This window comes from Alnus glutinosa, chromosome 9, assembly GCF_958979055.1.
Source record: "Alnus glutinosa chromosome 9, dhAlnGlut1.1, whole genome shotgun sequence".
NCBI lineage: Eukaryota > Viridiplantae > Streptophyta > Magnoliopsida > Fagales > Betulaceae > Alnus > Alnus glutinosa.
The window spans coordinates 24,579,831-24,601,964 of record NC_084894.1 but is presented as its reverse complement, the minus strand read 5'-3'; the positions used below and the strand labels follow the sequence as shown (position 1 = coordinate 24,601,964).

The following is a 22,134-nucleotide window of genomic DNA, read 5'->3' as shown; positions in this document are numbered from 1 at the left end:
TACCAAAATAACTCGAAACCAGAAGATAAATAAATTGCAACTCATTACAACAACTAGCCTCACACTAAATTGAAATAATTCAATCTTCTCACGTCTTTTATTTATTTTCTCCAATTCACGCTCTATAAAAGTCTTCAATGAATTATCAATTCTTTTTTTACCGCAAAAATTAAAATTGTCATCCATCACACCAAAACCAACATTCAAATTATTACTAGAAGAACTTGATAGAAAATTTTCAATACCAAGAAAATCAACATTACTAATTTCCTCATTACTCAACTGAAATCCCTCGTCATGTGGACTTTCATCAAACACATGGTAGTCATTATTTTCATCAATAAATTTTATTGCATCACCCACAAAACTTACCTCTTTCAATAAATCTTCTTCTTCATGATAGACATCATAAATTGGGGAAGAATTCCAATCCACAAATCTTTGTGAAGGATTTTCAACATCTTCATGTTCAACATCATCATGAACATCTCCATGTATGAACTCCTCATCAACGAACTTGTCTTCTTGGAATTCTTCATCAACAATTTCTTCATCTTGACCACGTTGTTCCCGGTATAGAGCAGGATTGTGATACGGGATGTCGAAGGTGAAATCGGAATCGGAGTTCATCTCACGATTGCCGACTTCCTGCGCCGCTAGGCGTAGGGCTAACTCTGCAACTTGCCTCTACAAATCCTCAATCATCATATCCTGAACGTTACGATCATGGTGCGGAGCTTCCTCATTCGGAACCTGCTCACGACGACCACCACGACTACGACCACCAACCATCGAAACTGATGAAGAACGATCATGGTGCGGAGCTTCCTCATTCGGAACCTGCTCACGACGACCACCACGACTACGACCACCAGCCATCGAAATTGATGAAGAACTCGTCTCAGGAAAGTGCTGAAGCTTTGATACCAATTGACGCTGGAACAGAATAACGATTATTTTGTAGGCTAATCAACAAGTAATTTGCAAGGAAGAAATAAGAAAATTCACCCAAAACAGAGAGAAAACTCTGAATTTTGATAATTAATCAATAACAATAATCTGCTGAAAAACGTCCACAAGCCGGACTTAAATAGCTGAAAATTAGGTCTTTAAAAGAATTTTGCCAAAAATAGCAAAATCCCGAAAAGCCTAATAAATCTCCTAAGACTTGAAATAAATATAAATAAGCATATTATGGAAATACTTTGTACCAAAGAATATCTCCAAATTAATGGAAAATTTTTGGTGCCAAAGAATGACCATATTTTAGGGAAAAAAAAATAATAACTATAATATTACTTGACGACAACGTAAATATAAATATGGGAATTCTTTAAAAGATGAATCAAGAGATTTGTCGATAGTCTCTTCTTTCCTTCTTGGTCTTTTTCTTGATGGATGTTGACAACTCGGTAGAGAATATCTTCTAAATCACAATTTGCCAAAGGTATCTTCTTTATTTCTTGAGTAGTTAACCCTTCCCTTTCTTGCTTAAATCAAACCAATCACATCGCCACATCATAGACTAATTAATTCTATAGTTGCGTCCGATTTCCTCGTGCATCACTATCTGTCTTACCATTTCATGAAAGCAATCTTGTTATTGTACATTAATGAAGCTCATCAAGATATAAGTTGCAACTTCAGGTAATGGCTTTTCAGGTAGAATACTATTGTGCTTTCGTTATCTGGATTAGAATCTTGGTGGGAGCTCAACAAGTCAAGTCATGCCCTTCTGAAACTACACACACACACACACACACAAAAAAAAAAAAAAAAAAAAAAAAAAACCCTCTGAAACTCTCTCTCAAATAACTTGCTTCTCCCTTCCTTCCCTCCTCCTTTCTTCCTCCTCTCCCTCTTTTTTTCCTCTTTCTTTTTCATTTTCCATATCTTTTGAAAGTTGGAAGCTAGATCCACCGCCACCTGTCTATCTTTTCCACACATGCGCCCCTCCATCGGGCTTCCTGCCCCCAATCCACCACGAGCCGTCCTCTAACCAGCCATTCCACCGGCGCGTGAGCAGGGGTTGAAACTTTAATTTTAGATTGGGGAAGCAAAACTAAAAAGAACACTTTTTGAGGATAAAAATTAAATTTTGAAGGTCTTTTTCATTTTTTTTTAAAAAAAATGTATTTTAGAGATTTTTTTTTAAACAAAAATTTGTACATGGTGATTATGTTGAAGCTTGGATGGTGGTGGTGGGCGGTCAAGGTGGTTCCACCCCTGCGAGTGATGCTCACGCGTCGCCCCATTGTATGGCATCCAGATTCCATTTATCCCTTCGAGAGCTCATTTTCACCTCCTTCCTCAACCATTGGAACTGTTAACAGAACGCTGATAATAACGTTTTATTACATAATGGGCTAAATCCCTATAAAGACTGATTTAACGTATCACAGCTTGTTTATTTATACTTGGGGTTAGTGAATAGATGTAATTAAAGATATATCAGCAGATTCAAAAGAAGATGATGCAGCCTCAGACTTGAGTTAAAGAGATAATGATATGAAGATAAAGAAGATAATGCACTTGTACCCACTACTTCACCAACGTGATATCAATATTGGAATTTGGTAATTTACATTTGAATATGTGTATATCTTAATTTGTTGTAATTCTTTTGGCATATCAAATATTTGTAATTTAGTAATTTACCTTTGAGTTCATGATTATCTCAAAATTTAGAATCAATATTATAAGATGTTCAGGAGTTTTACATCATTCCTTTTGACAGTGTTATAGAGGAATGACAACTCCGATAATCTGTTCATTGCATTGTATCCGCATTAACATATCAATCAGAAGTTACAACATAATCAGGATAGATTATCATGATTGATGTGTTACAGTTTTATCAAATGGAATGTCTAGTTCCATTAATGATTGTGAACATTTAATTGTAAACTACAAGACTTATGATTTTAGATATTCCATGTAATGATAAAAAAAAAAAAATAATAATAATGAAGAGAGAAAATTTTAATAGTTTTTTTTATTGTTTTAGTGAGTATTATTCACTCACCAAATTGGTGAGACTGCTGGGAATTCAGTTTGAATTATTTCAACAAATTGGCTCATCAAAATAGTCAAAGTTTACTAAAAATGCTCTAAATAGGTTATATGCCTAATGTTCATAAAAATATATCGGCGAATGACAACTTAATTTACTCAATTTAAATAAGAATGACTTACAAAATAATTGAGATTTATGGCACTATTCCTAACACGAGACCAACCAATTCAAGGACCACCTCTCACAAATGAATCAGTGCTAGACATGGAAGGACCAGAAGCCTGGGAAAAAGGAAAGGACATGAAATCAGATGATTCGTTACTTGTAATGGCATCAAAAGAAGCGTTGTAACATGGTAATTCCCGCAGATCAGCATCGCCATCCAAAAACTGCACCACTTGCCTCATGCTAGGCCTAGCAGCTGGTATTGCATGCGAGCAAAGAAGGCCTAATTTCAAAACCAATTCCATTTCCTCCACCACATAATTACCTTCCAATCTAGGATCGCTAGTATCAAGGATAGATCCTCTTCTACAACACTCAGTGACCCAATCAACCAAAATCACCTGTTCAGCCTGTCCCAGGGCCTGTACCTTTAAAGGCATCCTTCCACAAGCCACTTCGAGGATGAAAGCCCCAAAAGCAAACACATCAGTGAAAGTGGTTGCCCTTCCAGTTCTGTAAAGCTCCGGAGCCAAATAACCCACGGTCCCAACCAAACCGGTGGTTTGGGGATTGGTACCATGGTCGTGTAATCTCGCAAGGCCAAAATCTCCTAACTTTCCATTTAATTCAGCATCCAAAAGAATATTGCTTGATTTTACATCTCGGTGGAGAACAACTTGCTCCCACTCTTCATGGAGGTAAAGAAGGCCAGATGCTACTCCTCTGATGATTCGAAATCGTTGAGCCCAGTTAAGTTTTGGTTTTTTGTTGCCATATAAGAACCTGTCAAGGCTTCCGTTGGGCATATAATCATAGACCAAGAGGAGTTCTCCCCTTCGCCGGCAATAGCCCAGGAGCTGCACCAAGTTCCTATGCCTCAATCTTCCCATGCTAACGATCTCTGCCACAAATTCCTTCATCCCTTGTTTTGAATCATGGGAGACTCTCTTTACTGCAATTTGTACATTTGAAGGAAGTGTTCCTATATAAACCTTTCCAAAGCCTCCCTCTCCAAGAAGTTCCGTGTCTTTGAAACCTTTGGTTGCGTTGTGGAGATTCTTATAGCTGAACCTGTGGGGGCCGTACTCCTCTTCCCAATCTTCTCGTAGTTCTTCATATTTCTTCCTCCTCAATATGTAAGCAACAGCTCCAGCGACGGTTATCAGCACGATCGCTACTGCTATGAGAGAAGTGATGAGCACAAGGCTTGGTGTCTCTTTCCTCTTTGGAAGTGGAGGAAGGCTTGAAACATCAAGGCTTTGTGATGGTCCACTTTTATTAAAGCTCCATCCAAGAATGTAGTGGTAACTTGCAAGACTACCTGTGGCTGAAGAGAAACCAACATACATGGATTCCAAGAGATATTGAGACAGGTCGATGTGTCTTGACAAGAGAGGCCTGTTTGGTTTTGGGATTGTGGTAGGGGCAAGTGTTACATTCAGGAACTTTTCTGTTTCATTGTAGTCTATCCAAAGATGCATTGGCTTCCCACTCGTGAGCTCTAAGCTTATATTCTTCCCTTCTTTATCGGTAAAATACGTTGCGGGAGCAATTTCAACAGAATCTATGCTGTTGACATCGATTCCCACATGATTTTCAATATCTCCAAAATCAGCCCCCGGAACAGGATCAAGCTCGATGGCCAAGATGTGGTTTGTAGGAGAGTTGTTATTTGAATCATTGAAGAGCCCCAGAAACCGATTTGCATGAGCTTGGGTGAAGTCTCTCGAGGGACTGATGGTAAAGGCGATGCCGTGACCACCAATGGTTTTCGGTTCAGGAACCATGGCAAACACAAAGTTTGTAGAAAATGAAAAAGATGAAGTTGTGTTGAATTTCATTGGAAATTGATAGAAAGCATGACCAACTGCGTTGCGTGAAAGATTGGTTAGCTGCAATAGACCATTGGGGTGGATTTTTGCGAGTCCATCAAGACTCAGATTGGCTTGATCATCACGGAAGCCATTGTAGATGAAGCCGGTTTCATCTTGAGCAAGGGCCAAAAGGGTATAGGAAACATAGACAAGTACCAGAAAATGAAGTGATCTAAGAACTATTGCCATTGGAAAAAGAGGAAAAAAGAAACAAAAATCTTCCTCTTTGTAGACAGAAGGCTTTTATTTGTTTAAATGTTTTAGACTCCTGAGAAATTTATATATATAGAAAATGTAAGGGAGGAAAATGACGATATTTTTATAATATTTGACTCTGCATTGAATTGTATTAAGTTCAGATGCGGTAAACAAGGCACAGTACATCAAATAAGGTGACGAATTAATGACAGTTGCCATCGTCATGATGGCCAATCAATCATTTAACTTCACAAAGAAGATAGACATTAGACGACAGCCTTCTTGGAACTCTGATTGGAAAAGTAGTTATACATGCACCACCCTTGCTGCCACCTACGTTGACTATGATTTGTAAGATCGAGTCTAACCAAAAGAAAGAAAGAAAAAAATTCATCTAATGAATCCTGCCTCCAAGGAAGAACGCGATTAAGAGCATTCTCAGCAACTTTTTAATTATTATTTTTAAATATAAAAAATAAAATTACTTTTTATAAAAAAACACGTTATAACAATTTTTTTTTATTTTTTGTTTATATTTTTAAAATATTATATTTTTATTTTTATTTTAATTAAAAGTAAAAAGAAGAATATAAAATAGAAGAGAGATAATATATTTTGTGAATAAACAATTGAATGGAAAGTAAATAGTGCTTTTCATAGCACGAAAACGAAAATTTTAAAAAAGTTATTGGGAGAGTTTTTTTTAATTTTCTTAAATTTTTTTCTAAAATTTAAAGAACAAATTCCCTTTAAAAAAACTGTTAGTGAATGCTTTAGTAGAAAACATCAGCATCAAGACAAACCTCTTGGGGTTAGCAGTGAAACAAAGAGCCCGGCATTTATCGAAGCCTGTTACAAATCACCCACCAAAGAGGATTGTGGTTTGGTCAATGTAAATACTCCATTTACATTTTTTTCAAACTACGTGCCATAGAAAATAGTTTTTTCCAGTGCCTTCGTGAATAAAGTCTTTGATAATTAATTCAAACCTTTTGAATAAAATTTTGGCAATCATACCAACATCACTTTGAAATAAAATAGAAGAAAAATTAATTCCAGTGCCAATATTTTCAATGTGGATGAAGTTTTTATGTGCATACAGGACCTTATGTGACTTTATTTTTTAATTATTTTTTGTAATAATGTGAGTTTATTTTTGTTCATGTGAAAGTTTATTATATATCAACTCAAACAATAGTAGCTCATGATTCAGTGTTTGAAGAGTAGGGTCTAGTCTTCTAGACCGGCCTTCACTGAAATTTCGTCCATGTGATGAAAGAAAGAAAGGGAAGTTTTGGATGCTGGTTTCATCCATAAATTCAATTTGCATGTGCTTTAATTAATTGTGCCCTAAATGTCAAAAGGCAATATTGATCACATCACTTGTGCAACGTTTATCATCAACTACTTTTTTTAGCTGCTGCATTTTCAACAGTTAAAAATTATAATAATTTGCTTCTGTAATTTATAAAACATATTTTTCGCTACAAAAAAAAAAACACAAATTCTGGACGGTTTAAAACCGTTCAGAAATCGAAAAAAAACCGTCTGGAAACAATTCCAGACGGTTTATTATGGACGGTTTAGAACCGTCCAGGATAAACAGTCGCGAAATAAATTTCTGGACGGTTTGGGTCAAATTCTAGACGGTTTTGCCCAAATCGTCTGGAATTCCAGACGGTTTGGGCAAAACAAATTCTGGACGGTTTGCCCCCCCCCCCCCTCCCCCCCGTTTTTTTTTTTTTTTTTTTTTTTCGAGATGTATTTCTTTTCTTTTTTAATATATATTAACATCATTAATTAAATTTTATTATTATTTTTAATTATTTACCAGAAAATTAAAATTATTATAACACAAGGTTAAGCATCGATCACTATCTGTACGTGTTCACATAGTCATGGCTAACCAATCACTCACCAAAGAAGATAGATACAGTCTAGCTACTTGGAATAGTGGTCGTTTTACGATTGCAACAGCCAAAATGTGAACAACAAATTGGCGAGAAGCACCACCCTTGCTGCCGCCTACGTTGTTGACCATGAATTAAAATCTTCATCCAATGAATCCATGGCCACATACCGATCGACAAAGGAGGACCGCGACTATATATATATCAAATCATCCACCAAAGAGGACAGAGGTGCACGAGATAGAAAGTTGATTTTTCCAGTACCTTAGCTTCTTGAATAAAGTAGTCTTTGATAATTCATAACTTTTGAATAAAGTTTTGGCAATCTTACCATTACTTGAAATAAAATAGAAGAAAAATTCCAGTGCTAATATATACTTTCAAAGTGGATGAAGTTTTTATGTGCATACAGGACCTTAATTATTTGAGTTAATTTATTTATTTTTTGTAATAATGTGAGTTATTTTGTTCATGCGAAAGTTTATTATATATCAACTCAAACAATATTAATTAACTCATGATTCAGTGTTTGAATAGTAGGGTCTAGTCTTCGATCTAGACCTTCACCGAAATTTCGTCCATGGGATGAAAGAAAGAAAGGGAAGTTTTGGATGCTAGTTTCATCCATAAATTCAACCTGCATGTGCTTTTTTTTTTTTTTTTTTTTTTTTTTAGGAATAAAAGATTTTATAAGGCTCAACTCAGCAATCAATACACTCCTGTGAAAACTGGAAACAACTCCTGCATAGGGACAACAAACCCCTAGCTAGGAAACCAAGAGAGAAAAAAACTCATCAACGACAACCCTACTGCTTCCAAGAACACAGTAAACAACAACATAAAACAAAGCAAACAACTACAAGATCAAAACAGAGAAATCAAACCCCATCAATCCTCAAAGACACATAGGACTCACAACATCCCATTACTCCAGAAAATGCAAATTCCATTTAGCAACAAGGTTCATATTCTTCCTGAAATGGCTGATCTTCCCTTTTGCTACAATCTTCACTCGAGTTTCCCACCTAACACGAGTCAAAATTGCTTCCTCCGTGCGTAGAGTGTTATTGTGCAAAAGGTCGTTCCTCTGCTTCCATGTATGGTATACAGTAGCTCCAAAACACAGTCGACCCAAAACTGCTCTTAAACTTTTCCCCTGCATCACCTTCAAGCTCCAAACTACAATATCATCCCAATCCAAAGGCACATTGTAAAAAGAACACTCAGCCATGATTTCAGTCCAAATCCGCCTACTGAAACTGCACCTAAAGAAAAGATGCTCACGGCTCTCTTGAGCTCCATAGCAGAAAGGACAGAGAATCTGTCCTGAGTAACCCCAGCAACACATGCGTTGTTTAGTGATCAAAGCATCCCTGAAAACTAGCCAAAGCATGAAAGAATGCCGAGGGATAGAAGCAGGAGCCCAAACAATCTTCCACCATTCAACTACCGGATGCACCTCTCTCAATTTTTCCCAAGTATCCGAGCACTTATATGTGCCACTTCGAGAATTCCATACTGGCTCATCAGCATCTCCAACCTCAACTGTGTGGAGTTGACTCTGAATCTCAACAAGATCATCTGACCGGGCATAAGGCCAAAACCAAGCACCATTCTTCATAATGACATCCAGTTTGGCATGCAGGGGAAAACCTGAATCATGAACGATTCTACAACCATATTTATCCAAAAGACAGCCTGCAGGATGCCAATTATCCAACCACAAGAACACCTTATTACCCCTCCCAACCTTAAATCGAATGAATCTTTTGGCTAGGTCTCGGAGCTTGAGAATCTTCTTCCAACTCCAAGAACAAGAAGCTGGAATAGGAACTGTCCAGAAGCTCCTACCTTTCAACCAGTTTGCTTCAATCCATGCTACCCATAAAGAGCCTGCTTTTGAAAATAAATTCCAAACATGGTTAAGCATCGAAGCCTGATTCCAAATAGCAATGTCCTTGATCCCAAGACTCCCTTCTCTCTTAGGAAGACAAACCTTACTCTAAGCCACCTTAGCATGAGCTTTTGAATCACTACCACTCCATAAGAATCTATTTAGTTTCTGCTCAATCAAATGAATAACTCCCTTGGGCAGAATGAAGACTTTGGCCCAGAAAACCTGCATGCTAAGAAGCACGGATGACAAAAGTTGAAGCCGGCCAGCAAAGGAGAGGTTTTTTACAAGCCAAGAATCAATTCTTGCTGTAATTCTATTTACCAAGCATTCACAATCAGAGGAAGATATACGCTTAGTGACAAGGGGAACACCAAGATACCTTACTGGAAGAGAGCCCTCCAGCATGTGAAGAATCTCCAAGATGGGTTGCTTGACAGCAACAGGAACACTGGCAAGGAAAATAGAACTCTTAGAAGGGTTAGCCTTTAACCCTGATAAATCCTCAAACTCAGCAAGAACCTCAACTATGGCAGTAACTGAGGAAGTAGTAGCAGCTGAAAAAATCAGAAGGTCATCTGCAAAGCACAGATGAGTTAGATTAACTGCAGCACATTTTGGGTGATAAGTAAACGCAGGGGAGCCAGCAACTTCACCCAATAAAGAAGACAGCCCTTCCATGGCCATGACAAAAAGATAAGGGGAGAGAGGGTCCCCTTGCCTCAGTCCCTTCCTTCCCTCAAAATATCCCACCAAGGTTCCATTCAGAGATATAGAAAAACTTGGACTAGTAATGCACGCTCTAATCCAGGCAATGAACCGTCTAGGAGCTCCAAAACATTTAAGACAATGCAGAATATATTCCCAATCCAAGGAGTCATATGCTTTCATCAAATCAACCTTAAGAGTACATCTAGGAGCCCCCTTGACCTTGTGGTAATCGCAAACAACTTCCTGCGCTAGGAGAATATTTTCAGCAATACCACGTTTGGGAATAAAAGCTCCCTGGTTAGTGCTAACCACCTCATCCAGCCCCTTCATCAAACGATTGGCCAGAACTTTTGTAATGCACTTATACACCACATTGCAACAAGCAATCGGCCTGTAATCACCCATAGAAGATGCATTCTTTTTTTTAGGGATCAAAGTGAGAATGGTGGAATTCACCTCCTTCAAGAGCTTCCCATGAAGAAAAAACTCCAGAATAGCATCACAGAAGTCATCACCAATAACCGACCAAGCTTTCTGAAAAAACCCAGCAGAAAATCCATCAGGTCCAGGAGCCTTGTTAGGATTCATAGAGAAGATAACTTTCTGAATTTCTGATCTAGTGACTGGAACTTCCATACTACTTATACTATCATCAGAAAACCTCCTCTTAATAAGACTATCAATCCTCTCAGCCTTGACAGTAGAGAACTCATGAGAAGAGCTTCCCAAAAGCTTCTTATAGAAATCTATAGCCATATTCTTAATCTTCTGAATATCAAGAATGCTATTCCCCTTATCATCCTTTAACATCTTAATAAGATTAGAAGAGTTTCTAACCTTAACAGAGTTATGAAAGTAGGAGTTATTTCCATCACCAAGCTTGAGCCAATTAATCCTAGACTTTTGCTTGAGGAGATTCTCTTCAGCAGCCGAGATAGACACCCAAAGATGCAAACATTCCTTCTCTTTTTTTTTACAATCTTCATTGCCTCGGGAAGCCATAAATTCAGCTTGAGCCTTGACTAGATCAGACCTAGCCTGTAACACCTTCAGCCCCAAACCTCCAAAAATCTCTCTGTTTTTAAGCTTCAGGACCTCCTGACAGATTTGAGTTTAGCATATAGTCGAAACATAGTAAAACCAGTCACCTCTACCCGCCAACCCTCCTCTATCCAATCCAAGAAGTTCCTATGATCAGCCCAAAAATTAAAAAATTTGAAGGGCTTGGGACCATAGCTAACAAGTTTTGCTATAGTCACCAAAGCAGTGGAGTGGTCAGAAACTCCTTTCTCAAGAAACTCCACTGCAGTATTGCTAAAAGTAGAAAACCACTCACCATTTGCTAATACCCGATCAAGCTTTTTAGAAACAAAATCTGATCCTGCCTGATTGTTAGTCCAAGTATGATAGCATCCCGTATAGGCAATGTCTTCCACTTCCAAATTCTGAATACAATCCACAAACTCTCTTTCATAACAAGAAAATCCCTCCTTGCCCCATTTTTCCTCAAGAAATCTAACAACATTAAAATCTCCTGTGATAATCCAGGGTACTCTTCCCATATCAGCCTTTAACAACCTCATCTTGGACAATAAATTTCTTCTGTCAGGACCAGAAGTAGCACCATAAACCACAGAAAGCATCCAATTTACCCCAGACACTTTTGAAATTACCCTACAAGTAACAACTTGAGCATGAATATCAAACACTTCAAGATGAACACCTCCCGGATCCCAGCAGATCCAGATTTTCCCCAACCAATGTTTAGAATAGTTATTGATAACTTCCCAACCAGAAAGCATAGAGCCAGCCACCACAGGAAAATTATCCAACTTCACCCGAGTCTCAACCAAACATAGGATAGAAATCCTATGATTATGCACCATTTTCCTAATCTCCCTCTGCTTTAGGGACTTATTAAGACCCCTAATGTTCCATGAAAGGAGCTTCATAACCCACCAGTAGGAGAAAAACCCTCCATCCCAGGGTTACCTTCCATCTTCCCCTTCCCGTTACTCAACAGGACCTTTTCAAAAACTTGGAGAAAAGTGGTTGGGGATCTAGGCTTCTCCACCCCCACCATCTCCTCATCCCCACTTAAACCATCAAATGAATTAGAGAGCCTAAGCCCCTCTGCATTGGTTTTAGTCTTAGAAACCCCCACTGGCTTCCTAATAGTTCTATCAAATGGCATAGCCTGCTTACCCACAGGGCTAGTCTTCCTCTTAGGAGTTTTAGGCTGTTTAGGAATCCACACCTTCTTGTCTTGCTTCTTACAAGCAAAAACCGCATGACCAAAAGCCTTACAACTAGAACACTTTGGAGGTAACCAAGGATAAATTACCCCCACAGTGACAGAATCACCATTAGCTCTACATATAGTCATTTCTTTAGGGCAATCTGAATTAACATCAAGTTCAACCAATACCCTAGCAAATCCTAACCTTTTCTGTTCCTTAGTAACTTTATCAGCATAGAGAGGAACTCCAACACCACTAGCCACATAGCTAAGACCATTAGGAGTCCAGAATTCCATGGGTAAATGCAGAAACTTAACCCACACAGGAACAGAAGACAAAGCAAGTTTTAGGATCTGCATACCTGGTTTCCACTTCCTGAGAATCAAAGGTTTGTTAGAGATATGCCACAATCTGGACTCCATAATCTCATCACAAGTTGCTTCATCTTGAAACCGGAAGATATACATTCCATTTTCCAAAGAGAACACTTCAACATCACCAAATTGACTCCACATACCAGTCACTGCCTTCTTCACCAGGAAATAAGGCAAGGACTTATCCATGAATTGACCCACCAGGCTTGATCTCCATTTGGAAATGCCTTCTTCCACAATATCATCTGGCGGGTAAATGAAAGTCTGACCCCCTTCCTTTTTTGGTGGAAAATACTGGAGATTACCCATGGTACGTTCATCCTTGAATAATCTGTTCCAGCCCTTGACTTCCTCCATCGGATCAGAATCCTTGAATAACCTGCATGTGCTTTCATTGTGCCCAAAATGTCAAAGGCGACGATATTGATCAAATCACTTGTCAAAGGGGGTTATGTGAACTTAACAGAAGGGTTCCGACGAGCGGATAGCGTGTATAAAAGAAAAGAAGCAACTACGTACGTCTTTTTCTCGATAAAATAAGAGTATTGCCAAATTGCTATATAACAATTTGATCATTAGACGAAGCAAGTATTCCTATATAAACCTTTCCAAAGCCTCCCTCTCCAAGAAGCTCCGTGTCTTTGAAACCTTTAGTTGCTTTGTGGAGATTCTTATAGCTGAACCTGTGGGGGCCGTACTCCTCTTCCCAATCTTCTAGTAGCTCTTCATATTTCTTCCTCCTCAGTATATAAGCAACAGCTCCAGCGAGGGTTATCAGCACAATCGCTACTGCTATGAGAGAAGTGATGATCACAAGGCTTGGTTTCTCTTTCCTCCTCCCTGGAAGTGGAGGAAGGCTTGAAACATCGAGGCTTTGTGATGGTCCACTTTTATTAAAGCTCCATCCAAGAATATAGTGGTCACTCCCAATTGTACCTGTGGCTGAAGAGAAACCAGCATACATGGATTCCTTGAGAATTTGAGACAGATCAATGGAAGTTGACAATAGAGGCCGATTTGGTTTTGGGATCCTTGTTGGGGCAAGTGTTACATTCAGCAACTTTTCTGCTTCATCATAGTCTATCCAAAGATGCATTGGATTCCCACTCAGGAGATTCAAGCTTATATTCTTCCCTTCTTTATTGGAAAAATACATTGCAGGAGCTGATTCATTTGATTTCATGCCGTTCACATCGATTCCCACATGATTCGTTGTAATATCTCCAAATTCAGGGTCCGGAACAGTATCAAGCTCGATGGCCAAAATACGGTTTGTTGAAAGGCCGTTATTTGAATCATTGAAGAGCCCCAGATACCCATTTGGTAGACCTTGGCCTGTGAAGTTTGTCGAGGGACTGATGGCGAAAGCAATGCCGTGACCACCACTACCAGGCTTTTGAAAATGAGGAACCATGGCAAACACAAAGTTTGTAGAAAATGAAAGAGATGAAGTTGTGTTGAATTTCATTGGAAATTGATAGAAAGCACGACCAACTACGTTTTGTGAAAGATTGGTTAGCTGCAATAGACCATTGGGGTGGATTTTTGCGAGTCCATCAAGACTCAGATTGGCTTGATCACGGAAGCCATTGTAGATGAAGCCGTTTCCATCTTGAGCAAGGGCCAAGAGAGTATAGGAAACATAGACGAGTACCAGAAAATGAAGTGATCTAAGAACTATTGCCATTGGAAAAAGAGGAAAAAAGACAAAAAGGAAAAAACTTCCTCTTTGTAGACAGAAGGCTTTTATTTGTTTAAATGTTTTAGACTCCTGAGAAAGGACACAGGTAATATATATATAGAAAATGTAAGGGAGGAAAATGACGATATTTTTCAAAGAGAGAGCTTCGCTCTCTCTTTTCAACACAAAGCTTGCACTTTGAAAGCAAAGAGCCGATCGTTGGCAACTTAGACTGCTGATTGTACATATATATATATATAGAACTTTTAGAGAGAGAGAGAGAGAGACAGAGTTTTGAATTTGTTTTTGGTTTTTTTTTTTTTGTTTTTTTTTTGACAGAAACGTCCAAGCACGTGGGAGGACTAGTTGAAGGACGTAATTTGTGATCCCATAACCATATTTAGCTTTTTTTTTCTAGGTTTTTGTTTTTCAGGAGAAAAAAGAAAAGAAATATTAGGCCATGTTTATTAAGTGTTTTGAAATGTATATATTTTTTTTGTTTTGATTTTAACTTTTTTTTTTTATATATAGTAATGTTATATACCGCGTCACTATTTTACTATTATCTCGCTATGCTAATAAGACATTGTTAATCCACCCTTAGCTTCGTTATTGTTAAAAATATATATATATATATATATATAAAATAATGGATTAACAATACAAGATCAATATAGTAGGATAGTAAAGGGATATTGGTGTAGTATATAGCATTATTCTTTTTTTCTCTTTCTTTTTTTAATGTGATGGAAAATTGAGAACTATTTTTAATGTGACCCATATCTGAAAAGTGTTGTATTGGGTTTACCTAAGGAAATTATTTGGTAAATTTAGGCAAGCATATAGAGAATGTGCCATGGTTTAACAAATAAAATAACACCTCCTCTGTTTTTAGTAAAACAGAGAAATGGACCTTAAACAAGCATATAGAGAATGTGCCTCTGAGAAATCTCTAAGCTTTGATAGACAATTGACCCTTATATTTTTTTTTCTTGGCTTGGGTAGGTTTAAGAAATAAAATAAGAAAAATGAGAAAACACTTGGTATATTACTTGTGGGGATGCTATGTTGCTTTTCCTTGCACTCCTCTGTTTATGGTAAAACAGAGGAATATGTGCTCATTCTTTCTTGGAAATGATCATAGTCCCTCTTATAAAAGGTCAATTTCAAACTCAGGTCATAGTTACTCAAAACGGGGCGATTTGACTTGTTCACGATCATTGATCGCCAGCGCTTAGGTCATTGATGATTCTCCTATCTCCACTTACTTGCCTAATTGCTTACGTAACTTGACTCCCAAGCTTTTAGTTAACACTAATCCTTCTAGGCTTATCTAAGATATAAAACGCAATAGATTTTGGCTCAAATTGATAAAATTTTTTACTTTATATATATATATATATATTAACAAACAACTCGACCACAAAACATTCTTAAAAAAAAAAAAAAAAACCTATATGTCATATCAAAACGCTCTTTTTTTAAAAATAAAATGAAAATTATAACGCTTTAGATTCTTAAACTATACGTTTATTGTGGGACAAAATTTACCGTCAGACTGGGTTGAAAAAGATCTCTTTAACATAGTCTATTAAATTAACATATGTTCTTAGAATACGTGATTTTTACATATATTTTAAAAAAAATATACGTGAAAATCATATGTTATGTTAAACTTATTAAAAAAAAAGTACGAGAATTTAAGAATTTATATCAATTTAATAGACTAAATTAAAAAAATTAGAATAAAATTTTGTCTCTTTTGGTGGGAGACATTGAGGAAGCTAAGTAGGCTTTGGTTGGGTTGGATGATGCATGCCACACGTGGAGTCCTTTGGATGGATATGGAGTTGAATGAAAATTAATGGGAATTTGTTTGCCAGATGTCATTCATTGAATATTATGGAAAGTGAAGGCAGAAGGCCTTGGAAACTTCCTTGATGGGTTCTTCTAGGGTGACCCACAGGTTGACTTGAATATTCCCATGAGAAGGTTTGATGCTTTTGATGGGTTAATAAGAACAAAAAGTCCAAAGCTTTCTCTTTAGTTTAATAACACTTTAGAAACATTCAATCTTCATACAAATAATGAATATATGATCTGTCAAAGATAATATATATTTATATCTAAATGCTAGGGGGATTGTGCATGCATTTTGGGGTGAGCATAATTTGCACTAAAACTGCCTTTGGCTCCAATTATTTGATAGTATACGTAGTTCACGTGGCATTAGGGCTTTCATTTCGTTGTTGCCCTTAGACCTACGTCGTGTCAGGAGAGGGCGAGCTATAGGCGATTATCGGGTCAGTGTCGATAGAGGGCCACCGTTGACGTCAGCTGATTAAATCTAATTTTAATTAATTATATATATATATATATATATATATATATATATATATATATATATATATAAGCTTTTTGGCACCCTCCCATTGTAAGCCATTGTTCTATTCAAGGTTTGAATTAATCTTCATTCAAACTCACATTTGAAAAATGAAAAAAACACTTTTATGATTATTTTTATTAACATTGAGCAGTCTTTATATAGACGTACAAAGTGATAAATTCAAGCTAATAATAAATCTAATTCTAGAAAACTAATAATAATAAAACTAATCCAAAATAATCTTAAATTAAGATCTAATTAATCCCTATTTAATAGAATTCTACCCTAATACAGCTTCAACCTTATCTCCACATTACTTCCGTAAGAGATCGAGGAGGATATATGATGACTCGAAAGGTAGTAACTAAGAATTTAAGTAGGTATAGAATAGATCGAAGGACACCTTCATCACCTGCATTAATTTAATAATGCTAAGTAGAGTGCAATTTAACATATTTTGGGAGTGTTGAGGAAGGTGCCTTCTACCTACTTCTTCCTTCAAATAAATATTCTACAATTTATTAAATCACATTTGAACCCCCCAAGAGAAAAAGACCTTCATCATAACACTTTTTTCAAAAAAATAAAAATAAAAATAAAAAACTACATTAACAAACACACCGACCCGTTTGACAACATTTTTTTGGGATTTTTTTTTTAATTTTTTTTTTATATAGAAAAAATACAACAATATTAACAAACAATTACAAACACAAAACACTCAAATTTACCTTGATAAACAAAATTGGCATTTTTTAAGACTTTTATTATTATTATTATTATTATAATTCTACAAAGATGACTATTTTTGCGAATATAATATATATAGGTATAAGCCTTCCTAATAAAATAAGTATATGTCCAAAATGGGCTAGTTTTGGAGTCATTTTACACCCAAAAATCATCCAATCTAAAAAGTCCCAAATCGACCTACCATATTTTCTTTTTTCTTCTATAGATACGTGGAAAGAAATTACATTAATTAAGGCTGGACAACCCTAAACATAAAAAAACAAAAAAAAAAACAAAAAAAAAACAAAAAACAAAAAAAAAACAAAAAAAGAATGAAAAATTAAGAATGAAAATACGTGAAAACAGTACTTCTAAAGATGCAACCTACCATATTTCGATGGACCATGGTATTGCACTTGCTAGATTTATTAATTAATTGTTACATCTACTATGAAAAGTACACAACTAGTAGCCAAAAAGTATAAATTCATGTTAATACAGCCTAACTCTTTTAATGAAATTTTTGACAATAACCCACCAAAAGGCAAAATCCACGTTGAAAGATCTCGAAATCCAAAGCACTCAATTAAAAATAATCTGAATCCCCAAAAAATGATCTGTAAAAATAAAAATAAAATAAAAAAAACCCTATTTAGGATCACATCTCTGCCAACGTGGTTCATAAATGAACGTCGTCCACATGGCTGTCGTTTTGATTGAACCACATAAAGTCAACGACATCATGCACACCCCCCAATAGGCAATATTTGGTCCATCTAACTTCTATAATTTAATAATAAAATGTGATTAAAAAATCAGAAAAAAAAAAATCGCACAGTACTCGTCACGTCCAACTGTCATTTCGGATCGGTGGTTCTCCATGCAAAATGAGATGGGTACTTTGCACCGTACGAACTTTACACGTGTCAGTGGCCAATTGACCACGTTGTGCTGCCTGGTACGACTCATAAAAAGCATACCTATAACTCCCTTCCTTCTCCTTACTTTTACCTTTTCTAAAAAAACATCAAATTTAAAACATTCTTTTTTTTTTTACTTTTTATATCACATCAATAATTTTTTATTATTATTTAATTAAAAAAATTCACTACAATATAAATTTTTTTTCACTTTTCCATGTAAATTCTTTCTACTTTATATCACATCAATCACTTTCTATTTTCACACAACTCTCACAAAGGGAAGGGGAAGAGAAAGGGAGAAAATTACTAAACGGGGCCTATATTTGATTGTAAACAAGGCAAAGTAGATCAAATAAGGTGACGAATTAATGACAGTTGCCATAGTCCTGATGGCTAATCAATCAATTAACTTCGCAAAGAAAGATAGACATTAGACTACAGTCTTCTTGGAATTAACTCTGATTGGAAAAGTAGTTATAGATAGATGCACCGGATTTAGATCCACGGCAATTCCTAGAAATTGTCGTGGTAGCAATAGTTTCATTTCAAGCCGTTCGTCATATCCAACAGCCTGGAAGATGACACGTGTAAAATTTTGAATTTCCAAGTTTAACAAAATCGAGACTCTTGGTTTCAGACAAAAATCACTGTATCTCTTCACTCCCCTCTCTCCCTCTCCGGAAATACCACTCTTTTATCTCCAGAACCAAGCTTCGTTCCGTCGAGGGCCGCTGAGCGCCTCCTCTCACAGGATCTCAAGCTGAGGGCTGCCTCCGACCGCCACGAACGCCACCTCTAACCGCCGATGCTGGTTGTCGCCTTCAACCACCAAAGCCCTCTCCCTCTCTGTTCATTTGGGATTTACTTTTTTTCTTTTTTTTCTCTCTCTCGGAATAAGATTTGCAATGGATTGTGCGCAGTCTCTCCCCTTTGCCCTCTCTTACGGTACTCACCACAACCCCTTTGCAATGGGTTGTGGGTTTTAGTGATTCATTGAAATTTGTCACCCATATTTGTACTTGCGTCTGATGGGTACGTGGGGTCTGAAAGTTCTGAAATTCTCTTTTTCTATCTTCTTCATCTTCTTCTTTTCTCTCTCTCCCCCATTCTCTTGCCCTTACTACTTCTCACCGAATATGAGGACCAACCATCTAAGAAAACAAAAAAAATCATGGACACATGGGTTTTTAACCCAATCTGGTGCTTGTGAAACTGACAATCTTTTGAGAAAAAATTCGGTAGGATGGAACTATGTGTTTTGGAACTCTTTTTTTTATCAAGTCATTTAAAAAAATCAAAAATCAAACACCTCACAAATAAAAGCCTCAGAATCTCTTAATTTTATCAATGAAAACTGCAAAAAAATTTCTAAAAAAGAGATGATCGGACGAGGGGAGATGTGAAAATGGAGCTCGGGCGTCTGATGCGAAAATGGTGTCTTTGGAGAGATGCGAAAATGAGCCCAAATCTTCTCCTCTTGCTTTTTTTTTTTCTTTTTCTTTTTCTTTCAAAATGAAGCTCTCTGGGCTTCTGAAGATGGAGCAGTTGCTTGTTCTGCAAACTGTACACTAATTTTAGAAGAGAAGGAGGTTGCTGGAGGGGAGAAGGGAAAGACGATTCAGACTAACAAAACATTTCGATGTTTTTCAAGTTTTTGAAAAAGTCAGTCCTCACGCGGATCGCTGAGGTGGCATTAGTGTTAGGCCGTTAGATGGATCTAACGGCCTAGACTCTTGCTATTGTTACCACAGCAATTTTTAAGAATTGCCGTGGATCCGAATCCGCACCACCCTTGCTGCCACCTACGTTGACTATGATTTGGAAGATTCTAACTAAAAGAGGAAAGAAAGGAGATTCATCGTATGAATCCAGCCTCCAAGGAGGACCGAGACAAAGAGCATTTTTTTTTTTTTTTTTTCTTCCTCAAAGAGTGATGATTTATTGTCACCTTTTGATACAACTTTTTACCACCTTACTTATGTGGCAAGGTGGCCCCATACTACTTTTTGAGTTTTAAAAATAAAATGAGAAATGATCCCTATACTCATTTCTCACAACAGTTCCACAACAAGTTGATATGGCTGGTAATATTTTATTATTTTTTTACAAAAAGAAAACAAAACAAAACAAAAAAAAATAATAAAATATTACTAGCTACGTCAGCTTGTTGTGGTACTGTTGTGAGAAATGAGTGTAGGGATCATTTCTCAAATAAAATAAGATGGGGGACCACCTTGCCACATAAGTTAGGTGGTAAAAAGTTGTATCAAAAGGTGGCAAAGAATCATTACTATTTTTTTAAATATAAGGAATAAAATTATTTTTTATTTTTTTTTTGTCAAAACTTAATTTTTTTTCTATATCATTAAAATATTATTATTATTATTATTATTTTTTACTTTAATTAAAAGTATGAAAAAAAAATAAAGTAGGAAATAGATAATATATTTTGTGAATAAACAATTGAATGGAAAAAGCACTATTCACTTTCCCGAGGAAACAAAAATTTTAAAGAAATTATTGTGGAACGACTTTTGTAACTTTCTTTAAATTTTTTCTAAAATTTTAAAGGGAAAATTGCACCGTTAATTCCTGTGGTATGCCATACTTATTTTTCACTCCCTATGGTTTAAAAAGTTCATGAGAGATCCCTGTGGTATGCAATAATTGCATTTTACTCCCTAGGTCGATTTTCCGTCACAATTTTGACGGAATCTGTTAGCTCTACACGTCAGCGACACGTGTCGATCTTAATAAAAAAATAAAAATTTATTAAAAAATAAATAAAAATACTTATTTTTTTAAAAAAATTAAAATTCAAAAAAAAAAAAACAAAAAATGGGAAAAGGGGTGGCTGGACATGTCAGCGCCACGTGTCACCAATAAGATAACGACACGTGGCGCTGACGTGGCATTTGACGGAATCTGTTACAAAATTTTAACAGAATTTGACGTCAGGGATCGATTTATAATTATTGCATACCACAAGGATCTCTCATGAACTTTTTAAATCATAGGGAGTGAAAAATAATTATGGCATATCACATGGATCAACGGTACAATTTTCTCAATTTTAAAAGTTGACTTTCTAGAAAAAAAAAAAAAAAAAAAAAGCTACCGTAAATGCTCTGATAGAAAACATCAGCATCAAGACAAACCTGTTTGGGGTTAGCAGGGAAACAAAGAGCCCGGCATTTATCGAAGACTATTACAACTCACCCGCCAAAGAGGACACAGGTTTGGTCAATGTAAATACTCCGTTTATATTTTTTTCAAACTACGTGCCATAGAAAATAGTTTTTTCCAGTGCCTTCGTGAATAAAGTCTTTGATAATTAATTCAAACCTTTTGAGTTTTGAATAAAGTTTTGGCAATCTTACTGACATCACTTGAAATAAAATAGAAGAAAAATTAATTCCAGTGCCAATATTTTCAATGTGGATGAAGTTTTTATGTGCATACTGATATATGGCTGAGCCAGAATTTCAGTTCAGGTGTCAAGATTAAAAAATAAATTAAACAAAAATAAAATAAAAATACTTAAAAAATATAATAAATTAACAATTTAATAAAATTAAATGGAGTCATTGTTGTTTTTCATAATCTCATGTAATTATAATTATATATTTCATACAATTAAAATTTATAATAAAAACTTAAAAAAATGTAATAAAACTATATATATTGTTAAAGAAATTTAAAAGAGTAATCTAAAGATAAAAGCTTAATTAATGAAAATGTTTGATTAAATATCTAAAATTTTTCAAGAAAGAAAAATTGTAAAAGAACAAAAAAAAAATTGCTCTTTTCTGAATAGTCTTTTCACTGTACAACCTCTCGTGCTCTCAAAAAAATAACTCAACAATTTATAGAACAATTATTTTAAATGGCTAAGAAGAAAAATTTGACAGCCAAAAAAGAATACTGTAAGAAGAGTCGCAATTATTTGATGGCCGTGCTCTCAAAACGCAGCCGTTTAGCGTTAGAGGAGTTGAACCCAGCTGGTTCACATTATCTCCAAGGCTCCACC

At 36.2% G+C, this 22,134-nt stretch overlaps 4 protein-coding genes across 4 annotated transcripts; all 4 read right to left on the bottom strand.

Annotated features, from left to right (window-relative positions):
- Positions 1-3,106: 3,106 nt before the first annotated feature.
- On the bottom strand, positions 3,107-5,299 carry LOC133877752 (probable L-type lectin-domain containing receptor kinase I.6). The gene has a single exon (XM_062316149.1). The coding sequence runs from the start codon at positions 5,242-5,244 to the stop codon at positions 3,244-3,246; it is 2,001 nt and encodes a 666-aa protein (XP_062172133.1). The 5' UTR covers positions 5,245-5,299; the 3' UTR covers positions 3,107-3,243.
- A 2,789-nt stretch (positions 5,300-8,088) lies between these two features.
- Positions 8,089-9,093, bottom strand: LOC133876896 (uncharacterized). Its single transcript, XM_062315133.1, has one exon. It carries the CDS (start codon positions 9,091-9,093, stop codon positions 8,089-8,091), a length of 1,005 nt encoding a protein of 334 aa, XP_062171117.1.
- Positions 9,094-11,716: 2,623 nt separating this feature from the next.
- On the bottom strand, positions 11,717-12,739 carry LOC133876895 (uncharacterized). The gene has a single exon (XM_062315132.1). The coding sequence runs from the start codon at positions 12,737-12,739 to the stop codon at positions 11,717-11,719; it is 1,023 nt and encodes a 340-aa protein (XP_062171116.1).
- A 154-nt stretch (positions 12,740-12,893) lies between these two features.
- On the bottom strand, positions 12,894-14,069 carry LOC133876894 (L-type lectin-domain containing receptor kinase I.8). Its single transcript, XM_062315131.1, is given in 1 exon segment — positions 12,894-14,069. A coding segment is annotated over 1 exon segment (1,176 nt).
- Positions 14,070-22,134: the final 8,065 nt, after the last annotated feature.